Below are 24,692 nucleotides of genomic sequence, written 5' to 3'. Positions count from 1 at the left end.
GACCTATAAACAACATGAATGATGTGCCGTGTAATGCACCATAATCGAGATTTATTCGGAGGGTGTATGGGAAGGAGATGTTCATGATCTGAGAATCAGGAGGGGCAGTTGCAGCTGTGTGTGCGTGCTTGTGTATGTGTGTGTGTGCTGTGATTTATTTGATTTAATTAGATCGCCGATGTAAAACAGCTCGCAGGGGGGGGAAAGGTAAAAACGAGTGCCGAGGGAGGCATAAATAACACCACGCTCTTTCCTTCCTCTCTGGCTTTTTTCTTCCTCTGGCTCTCCTTTTCTCTCTGATCTTCCCTCTGCCTGTATACAATCTCTCTTTTTTTTCCCTTTTTTTCCCCCCCATGTTCCACTGGACTCCTTTTCTTCAACCCTATCCTCTTTTATGCTTCCCTCTGTCTTGGTTTTACTTCACATCTCACCTCCCTCTCTCTACCTTCTCCTCCCTCTGCTCCGCTCCCAGCTGAATAATGATAGGGGGTAAACACCTCATTAGGCTAAAAGGCCCACAGGAACAATCAGAGACATGGTACTCAGTCCAACCTGTTACTCTGAATGTTCAGAGAAGCATTTTGAACACGGCAGGGCAAAGAGACATCCCACACAGTAAAGGGGGAGTGGGTGGTTTGAGTCATTTGATGGAACGGTTTTTATTTTTGTTTTAAATAGATGGCCAAACTGCATCCTGGCAACAAGATGTGCACGCAAAGTGTCACCTGTGCTTCTACAGCAGGTTATTAAAACACTTGTTGTTGTTAACTTTGTCTGAAAGTGAGGAAGAACTCACACAACCATGAGTAGCTGATTTATGCCGAGCAATCAGCGGAGGTAAGAGACATAAATCTACACTCTCCGGTAGTAACTGCCAGTAAAAGTAGTTCATCCAGCATCACAAACTTCTATCACCTCATCACATCCACCCATCTTACCTACACAAGGTCAGGAACTTTTGAGCAGGCTTGAATTTCCTAACACGTCGAGTGAAAAAAACATCCTTGATTTGAGAAAGTATTCTCAGACTGCTGCTGAAGATTTCAGCAGTCTGAATCAGAAGACACTCCCAGCAGAGTGAAAAGTGGCCGGTCAGCTGAAGCCCCATATTTCACAGACATATGAAAGTCTTTCCATTCCCTCTGCAAACGCACAACGGAGAATAAGTGCTCTCCAGCAACATCAAACTATTTCTTTAAGGTTAACTATTTCTTTCTTTTTTTTTCCCCATCACGGTGCCACACAGCTTTACTATAAAACCTCTTCTCGACTCTTCAGCCCGTCTCCACTTTTAGGTATATCAAAGCCCAACAGCGAGTACACTTAATATTTCATACCGCAGTCAAACCTCAGCTCTGTGCATGATTAGTAAAACTGAGTGTACAGCACCAGGTAATTCCACAGTAGATAAGCTGTAGCGTTGTTTTTACAAGGAGAATATAGTTCTACAGGCTGCTGCTGTTGGTTTAGATGTATATGTTGTGCATCAATGCGAGGACATACAACACGTCTATGTGACTTCCACACTTGTTTCTTTGGCAGTCATTGCAAATATACATAATACTTGCTTCATGACTTATGCATGTTAAGCACTAATGTGTGGCAACAAATTTATATGAATTCTAAAAATGTGCTGGTTTACTGGCATTAACTAAGGAGTAGCTTCTCATGACCTTAAGATGCATCATGTGTGAGTTCAAAGATTAATCATATATGAAGCAGTTTGCTCGCCAAGCACTTTAACTGTGGGTCAGCTTCTGGTTTAGTAGGCAACTCTCTTGTGTATTTCCCACACCGCCGTACATCAGTCAGCAGTATCCTCCACTCCCATTGATTGCTCCAATCACTCGCCTCAAAGTCCAGATTAGTTTTACTCAGGACCCGCCCATTTAGGGTCACCAACAGTTGCATTTACTGTCATCTACACAAGTCATTAGATTTTATTGGCGTTTCTCTAGCTGCTACATCGCCATTTGTCTCTTCCTGTGTGTACGCCCCATCAGGGCTGTGATCTGTGCTAGCATTCATCCAGCTTTACTGTTATTAACTATAACAAGAAAAAAAGTACTGTAGCAAAACCTTCACAACATTTTTAATATTTGACTCATTTATGCCAGATTGGATCTTTCGATGCTTGACTTAAGACAACAACATGCCCTATGGAATAATAACAAGTTAACAAATCATTTCAAGCATTATTCATATGAATGCCTTTATCAATGTTACTGATATACAAAGTGGTTTATACAGGGGGAAATAATCCACAACAGCCAACTTCAGATGAAATGTTCTTAGTAGGTATACAGTATCACTCTGTGACAATAATGCAAAGTCATCTTCTTCCAAAGTGCTGCCTAAAACATTAAGGAAAAACAAATATGTTAATCAGTCAGCATTATGCACTGTAAACTTGATGTTTAAAAAGATACTGGCTGTTATAATTAGCTTAAATGAACTGTAATTTACTCTGAGGGCAATTTCTAGCACTTGAAAAACTGAAACCTATTACCAGAACAACAGCTCTAGGGAACTTCTCTGTTATTTGATAGCCCATTCTGGGCTCAGACACACACTCAAACACAAATATCACACACAGTAAAACAAACAGTTTGGACAAATTGCAGACACAAGCTTTCAAAAAGTGGCTGGGAGTAAAAACTACGGCAAATGCATAATGAAATGCACTCATACAACATATAAAAATATTACTGTCATTCTCACAATTAGTCTAAAAACCTCCTAAAGCCTGATATTGAATTACAATACATATTGTAATTGCACATTTCTGTTATTACATGAACAAACTTACCTTGTTTTCAGTTATTAAACTGTAACTTTACTCACTTATTATCTGCTATATATTCAAACAGAATGAACATGACATCAATATTCATGAAAACTCAACTTTTCTCAGAATATGAATTTAAATGTAATGACCTGAGGACTGATCTTTTCCCCCCACTAACCTTTCATCTTTAAACTCTGACCCACAAAGAACTCTATGAACTGCTGGTGGCGATAAAGGTGTTGGGTGTGCTTGCTTTAATGGCCATGTGGGCTGTTAAAGGCCCATCAGCCACGCGGGGGGAGCAGCTGGGACTCAGAGGGTTGTTGAGCGTCGCGTTGAAGGTGCCCTTCAGTAGTGTGTTCATAATACTTGGACTCAACTGTAGAGACATAAACAAAACAGAGATGAGGGACAATGAAGGATGATGAAAAGTTAAATGGGTGTTCTCGGCCACCCCTCATTTCTTCACATGTTGCTTGGAACATATGCAAGCATACCTGGAAATACAGGTTATAAAGCAAAACGTTTGTATAATTCTAATGAGCTTGATGAAAGTCAATATTTGGTATGGCCACTATTATTCTCATAGCCTGATCTATCTATTACTTTTGCAAAAAAAGTAATTAGATTACTGTTACTTTCCCGTAAGCAGGTTCGTTCCTGCGTTACTAAACTGTGATTTTGTTTGTGAGAGTGTCTCATGAAAATGAGCAGTAACAGATGTGTGTAGATCAACAATGAATAATAGTGCGGGACAGAGTACGACCATGTAGCGTTTAAAGGTTGGAAGTACTTGCATTACTTTAAGTTGGATTCTGTAAAAAGTGACAAAAACATTAGCGTCCGCTGTACACTCTGCGTGGGAAGAAAACTTCTTTCTACAGTGAAAAATTTAAGTTCAAATCTTAGCAAGCAGCGAGCACGCTGCCACAGGAATGTGAAATTCAGAGAAAAAACCCCGGATCCCCCCACTGACATGAGCGCTGTGGCTACCACATCCAATTCGGCTGGGGAAACTTCCACCGGCCCCACTCCTGCTAAACAGGTGAAAATAGACTTGAGAGCGACAGGACTTGGTGCTGCTGAACCTTTGTTTTTATTTATTTATTTTTTTGCTGTTTTACTTGCATCTATTTGAAAGAGCGAGTGTAAACACAAAATATAATTTTATTTTATATGCTGGAATATGCAGAAAATAGGTTTAAATGTTAAACAAATTTCTTCATGTCAAAGACTGTTGCATATAATTTAATTTCTGCTTGATGCAATGTGCATAAAGTTAAAAGATTAAAACTAATAAAAAAAATTAAAATGACACTTTTTCATTTAATTAAATTTTATATGATGGATTATGCATAAAAAATAGAATTGGGCTGAAAGGTCTATTGCTTTATTACGTATTCAGGTTGTGTATCATGTTTTTTTTTAAAGGAAACTAAGTAATACAGTAACTAATTACTTTTGAAAATAAGTAATCAGTAAAGTAACTGGATTACTTTCTCGGAGAAGTAATTAGTAACTAATTACTATTTTCAACTAACTTGACTAACACTGGTGGTGAAGATGCATGTCTCAGGTCCTGTGTCAGGTCTTTGTTGGATTCTTTTCAGATTCTTTCAGGCAATTTTCGTCTGCTATATATAGTTTTTTAGGTCTGTCACTTTTCACACTGACACCATTTTCAGATATGTCCTTTTATCCATTCAGCTAATGCCTCTATAGGTAGAAATGGAAACTAACTATGTGTTTTTGCAAAAGGCCGCTATTAACAAAGTACCAAAAGATATAAATTAACATTGGTTCTTTGCTACGTTTGTCTGTTATGTGTAGACACAACACTGGTTCACTTAAGTTAGGTGGCTTTTTATGCTTGAATGATTCATAGGTCAGTGTTAAGTGGCTTAACAAAGGAGAAAAAAAACATTCTTCTCAAAAGACACAGAACTGAACTAAAAATGAGTGAAAACGCAGCCAGTGTCAAAAAATCTTTAAAAAGACCTTCAAGCCTAGGTTATTGCTGAAGATCACTTTAAAATCTGGCTCTTTCCAAAGAAAATCGTAAAGAATGATATGAGGCTCAAGACTTTTGCACATTACTGTATATTTTTAAAAATCGAAAGAGAAGAAATAGAAAATTAACCAAAAAAAAACCCCAAAACAATTAATGCATAAATGAATAACTGGAGGCCAATGCAATAAATTCAGGACTCATGGGTGGTTGTCATTTGACTTTAAAACAGGAGTAATGAAGTGTTCTTAACATTTAGGGATTTAATCTAGATAAACTTCAGTGAATTCACTCACAGTGTATGATCCTGCTGACAAAGGTTTTGTATTGTCTTTTAACACACATGGTCTGCACACTTACTAATTTCTTGACGAAGCTTAAGAAATTAGTAAGTATGCAAATTTATACTAAATTTCTTCAAATTTATACTAAATAAGATATATTATATTATGGTCAAACATTTTGTTCAGTCCTACCATAGACTGGTAACAGATCCAATGATATAAAGCCCAAATAATTTAAAATTAAATAATTATCTGAAGAGCTTAATTATTTCCAATATGCTTTTAGAGCGAGGGGTCATTAAGGTTAAAATCACAAACATGACTCCAAAAACCCTTACAAATACTGAGTCTGTTAGTCCATGCTGGAGGGGGAGTCTTACAGAGGAAAAAACTAAACAAAACACCACGTTCACTTCAAAGTCTGCCCCCTAAAATCACCTCCCAAAAAACCCACAGACATACACACATATATATGCTCTATGTACTCACACACTTCATCAGCTGTCCTACTCAGGTACTGCTGAGCCTTTTCTGCAAAGCTCTATCTCCCTCTCTCTCACTCGCTCTCTCTCTCACCCCCCACTACCTCCATATAACCTCTGAGCACGTACGTGCACACACAGACACGCACACATCAGTATGCCAGAGGTGCTGCAGCAGGATTTGAGAACACTGGCGGCACGGCTCAGATCTCAGTATTGATCCTAATGGGAAAAGGGTTGCAGGTTCAACTCCAGGTCACCCTCGGGGTTACTGGGTAGGTCGAGGAGATAGGGGAAGAGCCCTTGGAAGTGACGACACCATTGGAATGGCAATGATGAGGGAGATTATGGGATGCTTGAGTAGGTCAAAGAGGGGAGAAGGTAAAGGGGAAAATTGCAGGTTGGTAATTGGTGGTGGTGATTATGTTACTTGGTATGTATGAAGACATATTCAACCGCGCCCATGAGCACAGACGAAGGAGTGCAGGATGCACAGTCGTCCCTATAACACACACACACACACACACACACACACACAGCACCTGCCACACACAGTGAAGGAACGCAAGCATTTGCTACCCACAATCCAGCAAAACAAGAGACGCAAGAGAATCAAATTACTTTTCATGAGCAGCTTGTATTTACCAGTACTTCAGTCGGCCAAAGAACAGATTATACACCTTTTGAGTCCGTCCGTCAGTTTGACACAAAGTGTAGATGGAACAGCCACAAGGTCTGTACATAACAACCCTGCGAGATCTATTCAGGAAAACTTTACAAGACTGAGAACAAAATGAATGCCAGGTACCAAAATAGATTCTGATCCAGCCAAAGAGTGAGACAAATATGGAGACAAGGACCCAAGACCCTAATCAGGCTTTAGAAGTTTGTGAGCTCAACAATTTTTCTCTATTTAAGGCATAGCACTTGTGCTCCACTGACCAGCAGAAAAGGCTAGAGAAGGTCCTAGAGGTACATGCCAGCAAAACCAGGTATTTTGAAAACTATGAAGGACTTTATTTTGTACAGCTTGCTTCTTTTTTGCAGGAGCAACACTATATATGAAAATATGGAAGATGAATGCTGTGTGTATAAACCACAACTTCACAGAATCCCTTTAGTCTTAAATAAATAAATAAAAACAAAATAAAACAACAAAGATCTAGTGTGTAACACACTGATTCGTGCTATTTTTCTTGCCAAAACTCCAGACTTCATAGCTGGTTAAAGCCATGCAAGGACCTTCCTTTTTAAATGTATTTGTAACTCCCACAGTGAAGTATATTCAACAGATTAACAGTCAATTAAACTGTACTGTAGTTTCCAGCTCTTTTAAAACACACATTTTCCAAAGTCAACAAGAATTAAAAGTAGGAACATGAAAACTCACACACAGTGAGAGCCCTTACAAGCCGCAGGCATCACACTGAGAAGCATATCATAATATGTCAACTGCGTCAAGAAAACCTTATGTTCTAAATCATAGTGACTAAGAGCCTGAGTAATAGTAGATTTTTATGAAGGGTGCCAATAAATACATACAGTATATATACTTGTACAGCAGAGTGATATTGAAATTTCAAATCTAAAGGGTTACCACTGTCTGCTGAGCTTTGTGCAGCACATGAAATAGAGTAAAGTGCTGAGAGTATTGTCAAAAATATACTCTTTAATTATTAAACTATCACTTATTTCTTTTTTATTTCAAATGAAAAAACTTACGTTTCTTCTTTTCTTGCCTCATTATGTGTTTTGTACTCATCTAGCATATATATACCATTAAAGAGTACAGCATTTAATTAATATTTGTTTCTGCTCGACATCCGTTCCCCGAATCGTTTTACATTTCCATATTCCATCCACACTTTTCTCTCTGTTAAATGAAGCTCAGCCACTAAGAACAGTGTTACTGTATGAGTGAGAAAGGTAATCAAGCCTGCTCAAGCAGGTACCTCACATAGTGCATTTAATGGAAACTCTAAATGAACCTTCACAGTGGACAAATGCTGCTCAAGTAGATAGCGTTGTGACATTATGCACATGTATGGACGAATGATCATGCGCACACTTATGCTGAAATAGCTACTGTTCCATTACATGAAAAGTCTGCTTCAGATTTCAGACGCTCAGAACACATTTCCAGCTGTTGAATTTAACTACCCTCTTCAGCAGCTCAATTTTCTGCTTTCTGTCTCTCTGCTTCTCTTCCTCCACGCATTTTCACCACCTTTTCAGCACCAACTCACCTCTACCGCCGTTTCCCCTTCTCTCTCTCCCCCATGCCTCCTTCTCATTACTACCATGCTACACTCTGCCTGCTCATCTTCTACAAGCACTTATTTATCTCCCTCTCTGCTCCACTTCACACTATATTTAACGCTGCATGGCCCGTGGTGTCATATAGAATCACAGTCACACAGCTAATTACTGAGCAGCGAGCTTAAACTTGCATTTCGCTATTAAAAAGGAACTTGACTTCCTCCAGCTAAATGGAGCCATATGATTATGTACAATGCAATAGAATCAGTCTATAACCCATGAATGAAATCTTTTTTTATGTTCTTGTATGGGGCCTTTACTTCATTATACATATGTATGAATACCAGATGGACATCTAAAATTATTTAGATCACATGAAGGTTGAAAATAAAAAAGTACTTACAAAACAGTGTGCAGTGCTTCTGGTAAGAGGCATCATGAGTAATCTGAAATGCCAAATCTAGTTTACCAAATTGTATTAGCTCATCTTAGAAGTGACTGGCAGGTTTGCAACATATGTTCTTCTGCTGCTTATGGTGGGATTGAGCCTCTTGAAGCCTCTAACACATTGCAAGAGAAAGTCATTTACACCTACAAAAAAAATTCCAACTGACCTATCATGCCTCCTCCAGAGGCATTCATGAGAAACTGGTGCACCCAAATGAAGTATATACTTGGACAGAAGAAAGATACAAATTATGCTGTCGGAGCTCTTGGGAAGCCAGTGGAGCAGAACTTAGGGCCTAATTTACTCATCTGCAGCTCACTTCTACAGAGAGCATTATTAGCTGATATTGAAGATCTAATCATGTAACTACACTGCTACAAAGTTTAGCAAAACCAATTTACTCTTACTTTGAGACAATTATCTACCATCTTTAAAGCTCTCTGTGATGGTTAAAGTAGCTGCAGACAAACACTCGATGTGGATCTCAGTTCAATACAACTTTTACCACCCAACCGCTTGGGGGAGAAAGGATGGAGATAGGACAGGTTGAGGTGGGAGCAGGATCATATCAGATTTTTCAACAGTTTTACTAGCTACAGTAGAAATTCCCACAGCTACAGGTGTATTTACAGCGTCCTCCGTCTTGTGTGATACTTACAAATAAATGTAGAAAATGTATCAGCTCATAACAACCAAAAAGAAAAGGCACATAATCTTAACAATGCAACCTCTAACATCTAAATGACTATATAGTATGAATTTACACACAGTTAACGTAGCTAGTGCCAACAACTAGGGCTGGGTATCGTCACTGATTTCTAGAATCGATTCGATTTCGATTCACAAGGTCCTGAATCGATTTGATCCCCGATTCGATTCAATCTGATTCGATTCGATTTGAATCAGGTAAATTTTGCCTCAGACAGTCAGAAATATTATAATTCTGATCACGTATCAGTACATTTCCATATTTTTATTTCTATAAAAGGAAAGCTGACACTTGCGAGACTTTATCAAAGGTGTGAGCATCACAGCAGATGCCTTTGTGTCAAAGTAACTGAGGATAAAACAGAAAAGCATGAAGGCGACTTTCCTGGCCTGGGATTTTATAGCAGATGACCTTAAAAATATTCTGCAGTAGATCAAAAACGAAAGAAAACCATTAATCAACACATGAACATTACCCGATGCTGCTGAAGTGAAGCAGAGCAAAGTTACAGAGGTTTTAAGAGACACAGCTAAGCCTTTTGCAATTTTGCATAATTTTAAAAAGTTTACATTTGGTCAGTAGCCTATTGAACAGCAGAAATTAGGTTTTCTTTTCGGAAGTAAGTAAAAGGAAAACAGGGGCCAACAGCGCTCTAAACAACGGTAGACTTATACATAACAAGCAAGCGAAAAATGAAGAAAACAGATTTTTAGACGGGAAATTGTTCTGGAAGTACAGAGAGAGAGAGAGAGAGAGAGAGAGAGAGAGAGAGAGAGAGAGAGAGCTGTGCATGAAGTGTGATTTTATCGTGGTGGAAGCAAAACAGCAAAAGTCAGAGGGAATTCATGACGATGTACGTGAAGCGAAGTTTGGATCTTCTTTTGCATCTGGTTCGGTCAATATTGTTTGGAGAGAGATAAAAACCCGCAGCTTCAGAATCTAGCGCAAAAAGGGCGTAAACACAAAGCGCGGACCCGCCGAAACATCAGAATCAGCGAGCTGTCAGCTTTCAGCCCCGACCGTGTCTGTGCCGTCGGGTGAGAAAGGCGACATCTCACGATTCTGATCTGTCGGCAGGTCCATGCTTTGTGTTTACGTCTTTGTGCAGAATGGTGGTTATTGAAATTTTGTGAGGTTTAACCTGATATTCTGGCATTTCGGGCAAAGTACATTTATATTTAAAAATCGATATCGCGTTATCCAAGCCAGAATCTATTTTAATCGATAAATCGATAATCAAAACCCACCCCTACCAGCAACCCAAGGCAGTAAAGTTATAGATGCAGACAAATTTGTTTGTACCATCCCACAAAAAAAAAAACAACAACTTTACAACCAATTAGCAGTCGCACTCATCAGGGCAGACTGATTCAGTCTGAACATTCAGACTGAAAATAGAAGGCGATTATTTAACAACTTTTGCCCATCTGAGAGCAACCGAAGTCAATTTGAATTGGGCTAAAATTGTTTGGAGACTGGCCACCTTCTACCAGGCAGCCAGTGCAATTTCCTTGCAGTGAAAAGCGGCCACCACAATTGCTTGTAATCGGTTGTCAAATGCAAAAAAAACCCAAAAAAAAAACAAGACCTAGTCATAATGAGGTTGCCATCCTATTTTAACCCTAATATGACTGATCTATTGTCAAGGCCTCTGAGTCTGACCTAATTCTTCATGCAAAAGTTTTTTTTTGTTTTTTTTTAAAAAGCACATTAATGCATATCAAACCTTTGTATAAAGTCTTATGGGAAAACGTGCATGTTTAGAAATCCTGTGAGGAAACAAATTCTCACATGCCAAGACTGACTTACAAAAAGATACTTTGCTGAACTTGTGATGTAAACTGCACAGAGGAGGGGAGAAACTCTAATTATGCTGGAGACAAAGGAAAAACAGACTGAAGACTCTAGAGATACATCTGATATATTAGAATACAAAAGTAGAGTTGAGCCTCTATTGGTTATCTCTCTGTGCTGAACCCTGACTGAGCCCTGTGGTGTTATATCATAAACAAACTAAAGGTATGACTACAATAAGTATTGTTTATCAAATGCACTGTGACTACCCTGAGGTCTGACAAACATGGAATGATCGTCGTTTTTCATCAAGCATGTGCAAAGTATATTCTTTTGAAGTTTACACTCGCTTTGTTATCCATTGTTTACTTGGAACAAGTCTTCCCCTTGCTATTGCCGTTTCTGCTCTTCTGGCACATTACACAGTGTGCATTTACCAGTTACTTTTAATTTGTGTTTTGCTGCCTGATTGGCAATATCAGTCAGGTGGATAATTTCACCAGTGCCGGTCATATTCAATTAAGCCTGCAATGTTGCTTTAATTATCTGAGACATCTCACCACTACTGTGCTGATACATTTATCACATTTTACTAATGTGCTAAAATTTGATGGTGTTAATTGAACTAAAATTGTGTCCGTGTCAGTGTCTCGAAACACCTTTTGAGGCAAATTTCCCTATGCTTTTGAAGGGCAAAGCTTCTGGAGAAAAAGTCTTCATATTACAGATACAGGTAAAACTAGAAAACAGGTAAAGCAGGGAGAGAAGAGACACAGACTGTAGACTACAGAAGAGAAGACAGTAGAAAGCTGAGAGATAAAACTACACAGAGGCAGCAGGCAGACTGGGACACAGGCAGACGGAGAAAAAAAAGAGCTCTGTGATAACATCGCACCCATGGACATGAACATGATGATGAACTGTGTAGTGAGATTTGAATCAAACCTCGGGTTTTGTCTTTGATGTTCGCCATTCAAAATCAGCGGGGACTGGCGAACAACATTAGCACTTTCTTCTCACTCACACACATTCACCATCAGTGGAAACCCAAAGCTGTAATCTCTATTAAAATGCACTAAAACAAAGCAGAGAAAGATTATGCTCTGGTTAAGTTTCATTACAGCTACATTATGCTTCAGTCACGAAGTGCATTTGTCTCTGTCAGTCCTCTGTGGTGGCTGCATTAAACGACATTACACTTAATAAAAGGCATCTATTTTTACCCAGTTTAATTCAACCAGGTAGGTCAATTAAGAATAAAGTCTCCCACAAACTGAAAACCTGCCCTGTGCAAAAAAGCACATCAGCCCAGGAAAGATATTGAAGTTTGGATTTGTTTTTCTTTTTTCTATTAAGCAATCAATTTCTTCCGCACAGCTCAAGGTCACTGGGAGAAATGTGATAGATTCTGCGGGGATTGCAACTCAAGTAGTGTCAGACATTCTGGGTATTACATCTCAGGTGTACACGACACACACAAAGAGCAACCGCTGTGTCCATATATGCTAAAAACTCAGCATGCATCTGCACACTTAAACTTAGGTCTGTAATGTTTCAGAAGGTGAGCCTGGTTAACTTATGATTTCATGACAAATGAAGCAGATAGAATATTTGAAATTGATTCAACTGTGGAATTTGTATTTCAAAGACATGCTAGTGAGAGATGCCATTGTTAGGCGGAAAAACCAAAATAAACTTATCAGAGAGAGCAAAATCTTTAGTCGTGGCTAAATTACCAGTCTGGTACAAAAGGAGTGCACCTAGCAGCTCAGCAACACCAAAAGACCCAAAATACCACACAAATAAAGTGTATTAAGACAGAGTTATTTCCGGGGTTAAGAAAAACAACTTTACAACACCCGGAACAAGTCAAGAACACTGTTAAGGAGATAAGAGTATCACTGTCAAAGTCTAAAATCAAGAGATGCCTTCATGAATTCATAAAATGTATAATGTGTATAAAATGTCTGTAATGTAACTTTGTTAAACCCTTGAACGTCAGTCATATAATTGTTTGATTGTAAATCCACTGTGGGGGTATACAGAGGCAAAACTGTACAAACTGCATCAAATTGTGGACATAAATGCACTTTAGTTCAGTCAAGCGCACTGGGAGTATGGTACAAAGTGAGGATGTTTTACAAGGCTGACATTAATAGATCTTTTTGTACTGTTACCCAATAAGTGTCAGGTCCTGGGCTGATGTTCTTGGGAACTTTGAATCGATCTTCTCTGGAGGACATCAGTGCCAACTTTGGAGCAGATTTTACACTTGGGTTGTACTGGCCGGGGCCTGATGAACACAAACACACTTAAAAGCCAGTAAACATACAAAGAACATTCTTTTTACCTTACCGGACTTAGTATAGTTTTGTATTTCCTGATTAGTTTTTATTTTTATTTATTTTTTACGTTTTGGTTTTAATTTGATTGTAGTTATAGTTAGTTTCCTTTTCATTGTTTGAAAATGTTTATTTTTAGTCTAGTTTCTATTAGTTTTCGTCTTAGTTCTAATCTTTATTAATTATTATTGTATGACAGGCATGTGTCAGAGGCAACATTTAGCAAAATCACTACAAGTATTACAATAAAAACACAGAACCTTTTCAAAACAGCTCACTCACAGTCTTGTGGAAATCTAAAGTCTCAAGAAATATTTCTATGAAAGCCTCATAAGGCAAATTGGGATAACATTTTTACCAAACTAACAAATACAATATGTTTATTTTATTTTCATTAGTGTTCCAAGTTCAAAAAATCATTTCAGTTAGTTTAAATTCTTTCTAAAAGTCTAGATTTAAATTTAATTTTAGTTAACTAAATCTTTTTTCACCTTTAGTTTTTCATTTAGTTTTAGTTAACTATAATAACCTGGCCACATACTATCACCTTCAGGCTAAGCAATCATAAGATCTGAGCCAAAAAAATCCCATCATAATCTTAAATTGTTAGTACAAATCTATATTTCTGTTGATTATCAAATTCTATACAAGTTTTAGCACAATTAAAACTAAAAGAAGTAACTGCCATGTGACTCTCTGGATAAAAGGTCTACAGCAAAGCTGTGGCAGATAAGAATTGTAATTGTTTTTTGTAATCTCTGGAAAATGATATACCTGCATAATACTGGACTCTGATGTGAATCAGAGGATGGACAGAGGATGGACACAATCCAATAAAACTTCAAAGCTAAGGTTACAAGAATAATGCTAACACCCAACTTTTAAGGAGTTATGATAAGAACTTTTACAATTGATTTTTAAATGGTTTAATGGACCCCTGGGCAAGATATTATATTCACTGCATTTAGAATTGTGATGAGGGGACATAAAATATATAAAGAATTCATCATTGGTCTAACAGCTTTAAAGTAAGACAACAGTAGGTGCTATTCAGCCCCAGTGGCTAAATGCAATCAACTTATGACTACACACATGGTTAAAAACACCTTGAGCAACTGCTAATGTCACAGATCATTATGAGCACCACAGTCATTAATTTTTGCTCAGAAATAATGCATAGCTAAACGCTCGGTCCTACCATTATCAGAAATATGATCACGTTAGACCCAGCATGATAAGTAATATAATGTTCCATATATTATAGACCTATTCATAAATGCAAATTCAACTATGGGGGGGGAAAAAAGCATGTGCATATCAGTGTGCTTATTGTGTGTCTCTAAGTTCACGTTAAGTGTCCATATACGCGTGTCCACATAAGTGCTTCAGGGTGGAGATGTATAAGTGTGTGCGTGTTTGCGTTCTAAGCAGAAACAATTCTGCAAACAGTTCAAATCTATTTATATGCAAATTGGATTTTGGTTAAACGGTTTGAGGTTTCTCCTGGGTTGAGTCCCTTGGTGAAAGGGGGCTAGTCATAAATTATCCAAGTAAGTCATGAATCTATCAATTTTCTAACAACATTTTTCAATGGGGGTGTAACTCAGGTAAATATTAGGTTTGAGGCCCATAGAGATGAAACTAATTGGACTGTATGATAGCAAAGGGAGGCACAGTACAGTTTGTGAATATTTAGCTCTGAAAAGAAAGGAAGGACCGACCCACACATAGACCAAGCCGTTTCTCTTTACATAATGTCCTTGTGGGTCTTTATTATAATGTGTTTTGAGGGGGGCCACTGAACCTGTGGAGCCCAACAACATAGAAGACCAAAATGCTGGACGCAACAAAGCTAACACTTGAAATTGGGTTTAACGCTTTGTTTAGTGTTTAGGTATTCAGTTAGGCATTCAGCTGTGGAAGTAAGGGTTATGGTATGGGGCAGGGAAATGCATTATTTTGATTGACAGACCAAACATAAAATCGAGTGCTACACCTGGCACGCTGGAGTTACTGTGTAGGAAGAAATCATTTCTCGGTGCAGCAGACAGGAAGCAGCTTTGCCGTTTCTTAGCGTCTTCACTTCGGGGTTCTAAGTAAGAGTGGCCATTAACCTTCTCAAATGTCTGACTCACATTGTATCTGCTGGGTGCAGGGGAATCCTACAAGAAGAGAAAAGCAGAGCATAGGAGAGTAATGATATATTAGAAAAAACTGACACTAACATTTATGCAACAAAATGAAATGCACAAATGTGCAGTTTCCACTTTTAACATTTCACAGCTGCAAGGTCAGCCATCTGTTATTAGAACACACTCACATGATCCCATTTATTATAGTGTCACTCATGTATGCATGAATATTGGCGTGCAAATGCAAGGTAATCCAAACAGTGTCAAATCATCTTCGTCGGGGCTATTGTTTTTATCTAGAAATAAAACAAGCAGTGAAAAACTACTTTAGTTAATTGATGTCAAAATGCAAACTAGAATTTAAAAAACTGAACAATTTAACAAACTCAAACAATATTGTGAACTTACAAAACAAGTTGCTTAAAAGAAAAATGCACCAATAATGATAAACACATGCACAGTGTCTTCAGTTGTAGTGTTTGGTCAAATTTGTCAACACATGTTTGTGAAGAATGAAATATCTGCATAAGATTTACAGTTATGTTTAATATGGCTACTGGTTTTTAGGCGGATAGTGTGCAGTTTGAACTGCGATACCTGTGTGACCGCACATATTCCCCCCCAGGGAGGCGTCTGAGGACATCACCTTGGGAAAAGGTGGGCCCCTGTTGAGGGGCCCTAGTGTAGCACGCAACTCAGGCTCCCTTCAAGTACCTAACGGTTATCGCAAGTCTACTTCGGAAGTGACGTGATGCACACAGACATCATCTTTAAAAGCCTGAATGGCACAATGGCAATCATAAATGCCATCATGTCCCGTAATTGTAAAACGGTGTGAAAATGGAGTTGGCGTACAAAGTGAAATTCAGCAAAGCCACCCTGTGCTCTGACAGACATGCACAGCTGGAAACTGAGAATATTTCGAGCCTGAAAAATGAGATCTGCTGATTCAGAGTTTGCATGCTTTTTTGTGGAAAAAAAAAAAAGTTTAGAGAGAAACTCAGAGTTTGAATGTGTGACAGAATGACCAGCAGCTAAATTGCCAACTGCTTTCTGCAGCCCAATCAACCAGGCAGGCTAAGATGCCCCGATATGTTTGGAGTTCATGGTCACAGAGTTCGCGGCAGGGGCAGTACCTGCCTGAGCCAGTAAATTTGGTCCAGCTGAGAAGGAGAAAATTAGAAAATTTGTAGAAAATTTGCAGAGGTTAGACAGAAGAGCTGCGAAGGCAACCCACACCATGGTTGCCGGACAAGACTAGATAAGACACTGACACTGACGGCTCCACAGGTGGTGGATTAAGCAAGCCGCTATTTTCCGCATTGTTCAGATCCAAAGATAATTCATAGCTGTGCACAGTGATGCAAATAGACAGGGGTTGGCTCCATGTCGAGGTGAACTCGGATATCTGAAAACAGGGACAGGTGTTTCTTTTTTTTTACCCTTGTCACCTCTGAGTGTATTATGAACTGCACAGCTTTAAAGAACTTTCTCCTCAAACGTTAGCTCCGGGATACCTTTCAGGAACGTTGTTGTGCAAAAAAAGCTGCACCCCTGAGAAATTAAATTAGTTAAATTAGCACACCCCAGGCAATCTGCTCACTAAAGGGAGCACTGCTAGCACCAACAAGAGGAGTTAAACTAATGTTAAACTGGCAGCTGACAACAACGCCAACTAGTAATAGTTAACCATGATGACAGAGCATTGTATGTATGTATGTGTGCTGATATGTGGGCCTCATATGTGATCACGTCTATCTTCAAAACTGTGACTATAAGTGTCTTTAACCAGGACATGAAACTGCATGAAATCTATCTGTTGTACCAACCAAATCAACCTAAATGTGCACATACACTGAAAGTTTGTAGATACTACACTCCTACAAAAAACAATGTCAGAAACAGATTGCAACTCCAACATGTCACAAGTAATTTCTTGCACATAGACTACATATCAGATTATTATAACCTTAGTGTTTATAATAAATATTAATACATAGCTAATTCACAGAGGTACCCTTGGTGATACCAGTGATAGAATTTTAAATCTGAAATGGAGAATGGGTGAATCGCGGGTGAAACTCGCACTTCGACTGCTGCAGAGGAACCTCAGTTACTGGGGATTTGTCAGTGGGTCTCTGAATAATTGATGCTGAATGCTGAATATAGCGGCACTATCCACTTATCCTAAACATAGGAAGGCTGTCATTTACCTCACGCTGTCATTTCCCAACTGCTGCATTCTCCCTCTCCTCCTAGTGAGCCGTCCATCTTTAATCACTTTTAACTGCGGCCATTTAGCTTTTCATTATAGACACAGCAGGGGGACAAGGTGGCAAGCACAACATGTGTACAACAATATAACCGTACACAAAACATGGAAACATTCAATTTGAAGATGCACATAGAAAAAAATCATTTCTATGTAAATGTAAAACTGAAATTGAAAGAAGGTGAAGAAAACAGTGACACAGTCTCCTGTAGTTTGCCTGGTTTGGTTGGTGTCATAGTTGATTTAATACAACTGACACCTGTAGGCACATCTGTGGAGCCCTATGGTCTATAATTATACCGGAATATGGAACAAACCATGTTCCCAGTAGTAGTCATCAACTATTGACAGCACTCAGGTTGACTTTAATTACACACCCTTGACATTTAGACAGCTCGATACTTGCCTTCTACACACACACACACACACACACACACACACACACACACACACACACACACACACACACACACACACACACACACACACACAGACACACTTTTCTTAATGATTCTGTCACATTGCCCTTGTCTGTCTGAAAGTGACTGAGTGAATAAATACAGTAGATGCTAGATACATGTTTGTGACAGCCAATGGTACAGAACAACATAAATTAAATATTTTTATGTTGGTATTTTTATAATGCAAGTCTATCAGAAATTAACAGAATATAACTATAAGTATTAATAAGATATTAATTAATGGTATTTTTCTAATGCATGCTCTCACTGAAGGATTAAAAAATAACTACAAAAACTGAATATGTGTGCATCTCCACATCAGTTGTTAGACCTCACATTGCTGTGTCAAGTGGCTGGTGCTATTTGAAGAAAACAAATCTCTTCTCAAGAGGGCTGCTGCACAATTTCACATTATAGTGAGGGTCTCTGTGGAGCATTCGGTTTATTCATGAAAAATGTTTGGAGCACACCTCTCAGAACTGTTACCTTGATCAAGAAAAATGAAGTTGTGGGAACAATTTTTCCTTGTACAAAATTTTATGTTTATTATGGTTATTTCTAACTATTTTATTCAAAATTTTTACAATTTCAGCCATCATATACATGTATATGTATAAATGTTGGTTATTTTTTACTTTTTCATGCACATACGTAAAGTATCATTTCTACAAGAACAGCCAGAATACTATCCTTTAGTATTCTCACGCATCGTCATTCACAGCTTTAGAAGAGTTTCACCATGGCTAAATCCAAACACAAAGTGAGATGTTTCATATTATCTTTTTACAGTATAGCCTTTCTTCCGCACCATCTCCTCTCATACTAATGACTCAAGCACACTTGACAGTGGCTGTATTAATGATCTGGCGGTACGCGCAGTGACAGCTTTGAATAATGGTCAGGCATAACATATGAGGTGTATGTGTGTCTCTGTCCATGTGCACATCCACGTGTGTGTGTGTGTGTGTGTGTGTGTGTGTGTGTGTGTGTGTGTGTGTGTGTGTGTGTGTGTGTGTGTGTGTGTGTGTGTGTGCGCGTACATCCCATTCTTCATCATCTCATTACTCTTAAAGCCTTTCACTCTTCTTTTCAGAGTGGAATGCTATTTTCAGACTTTCAGACTGTACTTCCATGCTGGATATAATATATTTTGACTTTCTACCTCTCTCTTGCATATATGTATGTATGTGTATGTATATATAGATAGATGGATAGATGGATGGATGGATAGATAGATAGATAGATGTGTGTGTATGTATGTACGTATGTATATATATATATATATATACATACACAGTCTGCATGTGTCTTCGGAATAATATTACCTGTTTCCAGTGCAAAGACTTTCGAATCCTTAAATTCTCTGTTTAATTTGCTCTCAAGTGTAGGCAATTAAGACAGTTAAGTCCATGCAACACTCTACTTACTTTTCAAAAGTGCTTAGACATCTGGGGCTGTGATCAACACCCAACAAGAGTACTGTTGGCCTAAATACTAAATAATTCTAGCAAAGAATTTTCCTTCAGCAAAGAAAAAACAGTGGAAGATTGTGTGGTTCACCCAGCTGCTATATAAAGGGTGTTACTGGTTGAATTAGAAGAAAAATAAATTAATGGATCGTGAATCTATAGACACAATAATATAATTTGTTTATATGACAAGCACTGTACCATTTTTTTTGTTTAATCAGCAGCATTTGTTTTATTTTCTTTTGTGTGTGTTGTTTTGCTTTGTGTAACAAAATGGAGTGATGACATTTAAATGAAAGGAGAACACCCAGAAAGCACTGTCTATCAGTGTGTCATAGGCACAGCTGGTGTCTCATCACAGAGCCTGATAACCATCTGTCTGATTTTAGTAGTGGAGGTATGGTTGGTGTCGTAAGGCCTTAATGAGGTTTTAGACAGGTCTTCAATATAGATGCAGTGACAGAAGGAAACCATATGGGTCCCATTTGCTTCCTACTCACACTTTATGGGCAGCAGTTATTCTAACAATTTGCTGACAGCTACAGTTTTCTGCTGTGTTTTGTAGTCTTGTAATCTTGCTTTCTCCTTAATTTATTTTTATCCTTGTCTTTCCTTGCATATTTACTATTACCTTATTGCCTTGCCTTTCTCTTTCTTGAGTTTCTTTTTGTGCTGATTTTTGCTAGCTCGGTCTCCATCACTCATTCTTTTGCAAAAGTGCTCAACTTCCTGCTTTAACAAACTTAAATGTACACATCCATAGCTGGTTGGATTCTGAGGAACAATTATATGGAAGTTTTACATTTCTGTCTTGATGAACCACAGTGAACCGAGACCTAACACACTTTTCTTTTTTTCAGTCACATTTACTGTTATAATCAGGGATGCTCATATTAAATATTGCCTGTAATCCTTGTAGGCCAAAGCTCAGGCTTCAGACAGCTTCCGACAGTGTTTTATAATGTCATTTGGAAGAAATATAATCACCTCATTGATTAAAAAGAATGCTTTTATGAATGGAGGGAGGAATTGGCTTCAGTAACATCAGGGGCAGAACGGTGGTACAGTGGTTAGAACTGTATTGTTGCCTCAGAGCTTAAAAGTCCTGGGTTTGAATCCACCAACCACCCAGGGCTGAAGCAAATTAATGGATGTAACTTGTTTCAGACAAAGGATGAACTGACGCTCTGCACCAAGGCTGAGTAAAACCCAACAAAGTTCTTCTAGTGGTGTCCAAGAATACAAGAAGCTCAAAATGTGAGCATAATAAGTTCCCTTTAAGTGACTCCTTCTGACTGATTTATGCAGCAATCACAGACCAATCTATAGAGTGGGGCAGGTTAATAATCCTGTATAAAGTCTGACACCCACAGCTGGGGCCTTGATGATCTATGATAGATCCAGCAGTGTTCCAGAAGTGCCCAATTGAGTATAACACCCACGCCAGGCCTTACACCTTACTGGGCTTTACTTTTCCTGCTGTCCCCTGGCCGCCTGCCTAGATGACAGTGCACTTGGCTCCTAAAATCATCACCTCCTACTAAACAGCTGTCCATAGCCAAATACACACAAAACACACAGCTGCTGCATAAAACGGATACATGCCCACACCTGCATATGGCAGCACACACACACGCACTCAAAAAAAAGGCACTAAACACACAGCTGCTGGCCACAGCTGGTGCCCATACTTTGGACAGAGAAATACACGTGTACATAGGCATGCACATACACAGAGTGGACACAGCTGCTTAACACATGCGTCTCCTTCATCAACTCGAAGAGTGAGACAAAGAGAGAGAAACATCGAGAAACCGATTAACCGTCAGAGAAAAAAAGGTAATGCGAGGGGAGAAAAATATCTAGAGATGGTCAAACCAAAAGATAAATGGTATACAAGCAAAAAGAAATCTGTAAAGATTAGAACAAACAACTGAAGCTGAGAAAACTGGCGGCATAAGTGAAATGCAGTCCTCTTAATAGACAAAGACAAGATCAAATTAAAGAACCAGGCCTGCTACATCTCACTTCTCCTAATCCAATCTATACGTGGAAAATAAGTTTTTAATTTGTTTAAATACTGATCTCTATTCTGGGCAGTGTCACAGGTCTGCAGGTATCTGCTGACGATTCCATTATTCTCAAATAAATAAATACAAATGGGACCCAATCTCTCGCTACTTTCAAAAGCAGGTCGATACAAATAAGATTTGACAGAGCATCGTCCTGACGCTAGAAAGAAAAGATGCATCTGAAAGGCTTCATTTATCAAAATCGCAGCATTTTACATCTGGCTTTGTATTAATGCTGCTAGCTGACAATATTTCTTATTTGACTCACTCTAAGCAACTGATTTGAAAGAAACAGTGGACACGTGAAAGGAATCATTACCTACTTTATTAAAGACTTTCCTCACCAGAAAGCAGACGGCAGACTGGTGGATGTTAAACTGAAATGTTGTTTCAGTGCTTGGCACCAAACATTTAATTTAATCCTAGAAAAGCAAGCTGACCAGAGAAACTTTTAATGAAGTTTCTGAATATGCTTCTAAATGATGCTTCGATATTTTGGCATAGAGCATGTTACAGTAATGGGTAAACTTTAACAAATCAAGCAGATGACAGACAACCTTATTTTTTGCCTTATTTAATTGGCAAAATAAACAGTTTCCTTTTAAGTAGCATTTTAGTGTAAGAAAGGTTGTTTACATTGATGATTCTGATCAAAATACAATCTGTTTGTTATATGTCTTATAGTACAGTGTAAAGATGTGAAATCAATGGAAAATATCTGCTAATTAACTCATTCACTGCCAGCCATTGGCAGTGAATGAGTTAAACCCATTGACTCATTCACTGCCATTGACGGCTATAGACGTCAATGGCAGTGAATGAGTTAATTAAGAAAATGTAAAACAAAAGATTTTTTTTGTCTGTACATGATACAGATATGAGTATTTAATGACAACAGCCCAAACACCATACCAGCAATGCACATGATGGGTGTGGCCTCTGCAAACGCTTGTTGTACTTTTATGAATTTGCCAGAAGTCATGTTGTGTTTATCCACCTTCTTTCGTAAAACGTCTTTTATTCCGAGTCACAGACTGAGGAGGGGCTGTTTTTCAGTTGACTTGTTTTATAACAGCGAGACAGCAGGGAGGTAACAATAACCAGGACTTCACAGCAAGAGGGGAAGAGTAGGGGGGAAACGCCAGAAAAAGAATTCCACCAAGCGTATGTGATCTTTTTTCTTCAAGCAATAACTTAGATAGCATCCACACATCATCAAATCTGAAAGTGCAACACAGACAAGTTCCCCATCTGTGCCCTATCACACATTTTAAGACGTACTTGTGTTTCTCTCTCATTTCTTTGTCTTTCCTCTGTTGCTCGTGCATCCAGCCGCATTTCCCACATTTATTCCTGTGCCTCTGACACATTCCTTTTACTGTCTCTGTGGTCTCCATTATCTCTAATCTTTTACGTCTCCCCACCCCCTCTACAACCCACAATACGCTGTCTTTGTACACTGAAAAAGATTTGCAACAATGTGCTATAGTGTTACTAAACATCTACATTTTCATCAGTTATGAATCAATGAATATGTAGCCGTCTCACTCAAGGGAAATTAAGCTTACCACGCCTTAATTAGAGGACAGGTGGGATCAGAAAAAGACATTTTTGCATTAAGCAAGTAGCTATTAAAAGAAGTACCCTTCAACAAGTACCCGTTGTTTACTCTTAACCAATATTGACATTTTACAATAACATGTTTCAGTGAAGGTTGGAACTATAATGTTGTCAAGTTTATTAGCATTTTGGCACAGCAGACATGTAGACCTGTGCTGCACAACAATCAATAAAACAATGGAGAAAACCAAAAAAGTAAGAGAACATAATTACAAGCATAATTAAAACATTAAAACTATGAGCCTAAGAGCTTCAATCAATTCTCTCTAGAAGCCAATCTAGTGCTTAGAACTATCAGAGCTATCAGTCAGCTGAAATAAGAATATAACAAGGGGTATAAAACTGTAATTTCTGTGACTGATATTTTGGTACAAGCCCATGTAAGAATTTATAAGTGAAGAAAGGGTTTTAAAAATGAATCCTAAACTCCACAGGTGGTTAAATATGTTCATGTTTCCATTTACCAGCCAGGAATCTAGCAGCAGCATTTTGTCCTAACAGCGCCTTGCCTACTCTAAATAAAGAATATCAGTCTGGATGTGATAATCACCCTCTCATTGTTTTTAAAAGAAAGCAAAGGTTTGACTTTACCTAAAAGTCTTAATTGAAATAAGCTATTTGATGACAGGTTTAATCTGCAACTCTAATTTCAGGGTGGAAAAAGATTAACAATTATACAGAAATTGACATGATACATGATTCTTTATATGAAGGTTACAGAATGAAGTGATATTTGTGAACTGAGCTTTCTGGCATCAAGCGAGATTAAAAACCAGGATTTCATTTTTATTCTCATTGAGGGCGAGGACGTTCAGCAAAAGCCGCATTTTAACCACAGCTAAATACAATTTTCTTTATCGCATCTTCTATGGCACCTTTATCAGTCAAAGTATCTGTCAATAGGCTCTGAATATTAATCTTTTATGTGAGGACTGACAGGAGCCTAACTGAGAACATGTATGTACTCCTGAAGATAATCACTCTTTATTTTGGACACTACGAGCTTTTGGCACATGAGGTACAGGATGCTGTGATGCAACAGACAAAATGTGACTGATTTAAATGAGAGCGCATCCTTTGCCCTCTCAAGCAACACAAAGAAATGTTCCCTAATCTGACACCTCCAACAGCAGCATGACATTATCTATAATAGCTCCCCAAACTGCCAACCTTTTTTCATATCGTATCACTGCTACTGTTAAAGTTTGTTAGGGTTAGGTAAGGTAGCAAAGTTCCTTGATCCAACTTAAGACAACATAGTTTAGTTTAAGGCATTAATTAAAGGCAGTAATTTTGGTTATTGTCACAACCAGTGGTGATAACGGTCAAAAGAAATCAGCATTTCTAGCACAAAGTAAAGTTCAACACAGTCAGGCTTTCTTCACAGTTTGCACTCTATTCAGTGGCTTTAGTGAGATACGACTTAACAAGCTGCACATATAATACGTATTCCCCCAGCAGAGACTATATATTGTGCCTACACTAGCTGTAACTGAAATAATTGTTGGAAAACAGGCACTTCCAGCAATTTTAAACCAAAATTCAGAATGTA

At 38.4% G+C, this 24,692-nt stretch overlaps 1 protein-coding gene across 2 annotated transcripts in view; it reads right to left on the bottom strand.

Annotated features, from left to right (window-relative positions):
* Positions 1-354: 354 nt before the first annotated feature.
* Positions 355-24,692, bottom strand: part of stpg2 (sperm-tail PG-rich repeat containing 2) — a 60,898-nt gene continuing 36,560 nt past the window's right edge. For both annotated transcript variants that reach the window (XM_080309226.1, XM_080309227.1), the window contains exons 11-14: positions 15,111-15,276; positions 12,950-13,065; positions 2,967-3,167; positions 355-2,354 (exon numbers count right to left, since the gene is read on the bottom strand). In XM_080309226.1, coding sequence (XP_080165352.1) covers positions 3,000-3,167; positions 12,950-13,065; positions 15,111-15,276 — 450 coding nt within the window. In that variant the 3' untranslated portion in view covers positions 355-2,354; positions 2,967-2,999. The remainder of the gene's footprint in view (positions 2,355-2,966; positions 3,168-12,949; positions 13,066-15,110; positions 15,277-24,692) is intronic.

Source organism: Astatotilapia calliptera, chromosome 12 (assembly GCF_964374335.1).
Source record: "Astatotilapia calliptera chromosome 12, fAstCal68.1, whole genome shotgun sequence".
Classification (NCBI taxonomy): domain Eukaryota; kingdom Metazoa; phylum Chordata; class Actinopteri; order Cichliformes; family Cichlidae; genus Astatotilapia; species Astatotilapia calliptera.
This window is presented reverse-complemented; position numbering and strand designations above follow the sequence as displayed.